The 1251-nt window shown below is 52.3% G+C and overlaps 1 protein-coding gene across 1 annotated transcript in view; it reads left to right on the plus strand.

The window, feature by feature from the left end:
* The window catches only part of ECT2L (epithelial cell transforming 2 like), a 64932-nt gene that overhangs the window by 49061 nt on the left and 14620 nt on the right, over positions 1–1251 (plus strand). Inside the window, exons 14-15 of the mRNA XM_029943240.1 lie at positions 742–920; positions 1121–1244. Of these exons, the coding sequence (XP_029799100.1) occupies positions 742–920; positions 1121–1244 (303 nt within the window). The remainder of the gene's footprint in view (positions 1–741; positions 921–1120; positions 1245–1251) is intronic.

Raw genomic sequence — 1251 nt, forward strand, 5'->3', positions numbered from 1 at the left:
GAGCCCCTGATCACCTCACGAGAGAGAGGACTCTTAGGCTGCGACCAATAGTGAGAATTCCTGGGGGCTTAGCCCGGCCTCAGTTCAATGCTATGGTTCAAGGAGTGGAGCTCAGTGCCTGGGGATTTTGTATTCAATATATTGTTCACACAGAAGGTGGCAGCAAGAGCTGTCCCTGGTCTGTTTTCTGTTTGTTTGAGAAGGGGGGCAGGTAGGGGCAAAGAGAGGGAGAGAGAGAGAATCCCACGTAGGTTCCACACTCAGCGTGGAGCTGGATGTGGGGCTGGATCTCATGACTATGGGATCAAGACCTGAAGCCCAAATCAAGAGTTGGACATTGACCAGCTAAGCCACCCAGGTGCCCCTTTTATTGATTTTATTTTTATTTTTTGAATTTGAGCGTCTGTCACTGTCCTTAATCAGCAGTGTCTCATTGAGCAAAGGGAAAGAAAACAAAGGACTTCATGGAGTCAGGTCACTAGGATACTGTACTTCGAGAACCCAAGGCGGGGGTCAGCTCAGTGACAGCAGGTTGCTTCATGTGTGCCCCAGTTGACAAAGAAATGTGATCATGTCCACCAGTGGGAAAGACAGACTGAGCTGGTGCCTCTCTGCCAGGACGTCTCTGGGTAACTCAGAAGTTCCTCACACTCAGCACCCTGGCTCCTACAAAAGGGACAGGTTGAGCAGGTGCCTTCCTGGGCTCAAGGCCCATAACAGCGGAATGAAGGACAACCTTAGGGCCTCAGGGAAATGGGCCAGGTGGGAGTGATGGCATTTGAAGCTAGTCAAGCACCTTCCTCCGAGGACTATAAGAAACCTTTGCCACCCGCCTGGCTGGCCATGTGGGAGGGGGACGGTCGGGGGCAGCCCTGTGGAGGCCAGCCTGGACTTCTGGCTCAAGGAATTAAGAGGAAAAGGTGAGACCCCACCGGAGTCGGCCTACCTCCTCACACCCCAGTTTCTCCCCCTTTCCTGGCCGAGCTGCCCTGCTCTGTGTCAAGGCAAAAAGATGTGACAAAATCCCTGCCAGGCTGCACTGATGACAGCTCACCTATCTGTTGAGTTTCTGGGTTCTCCCTGGCCAGTATTTCAGGCACACACTTTTCTCCTATGGCAGGCAGTTTCTAGACAACCTGAGAGACAGACTGCAGGAATGGGGCCCGGCCCACTGCGTGGGAGAAATTTTCCTCAAGTTTGGAAGCCAGTTGAACATATATACCAATTTCTTCAACAACTACCCAGTTGTTC

The sequence above is a fragment of the Suricata suricatta genome, chromosome 7 (assembly GCF_006229205.1).
Source record: "Suricata suricatta isolate VVHF042 chromosome 7, meerkat_22Aug2017_6uvM2_HiC, whole genome shotgun sequence".
Taxonomy (NCBI): domain Eukaryota; kingdom Metazoa; phylum Chordata; class Mammalia; order Carnivora; family Herpestidae; genus Suricata; species Suricata suricatta.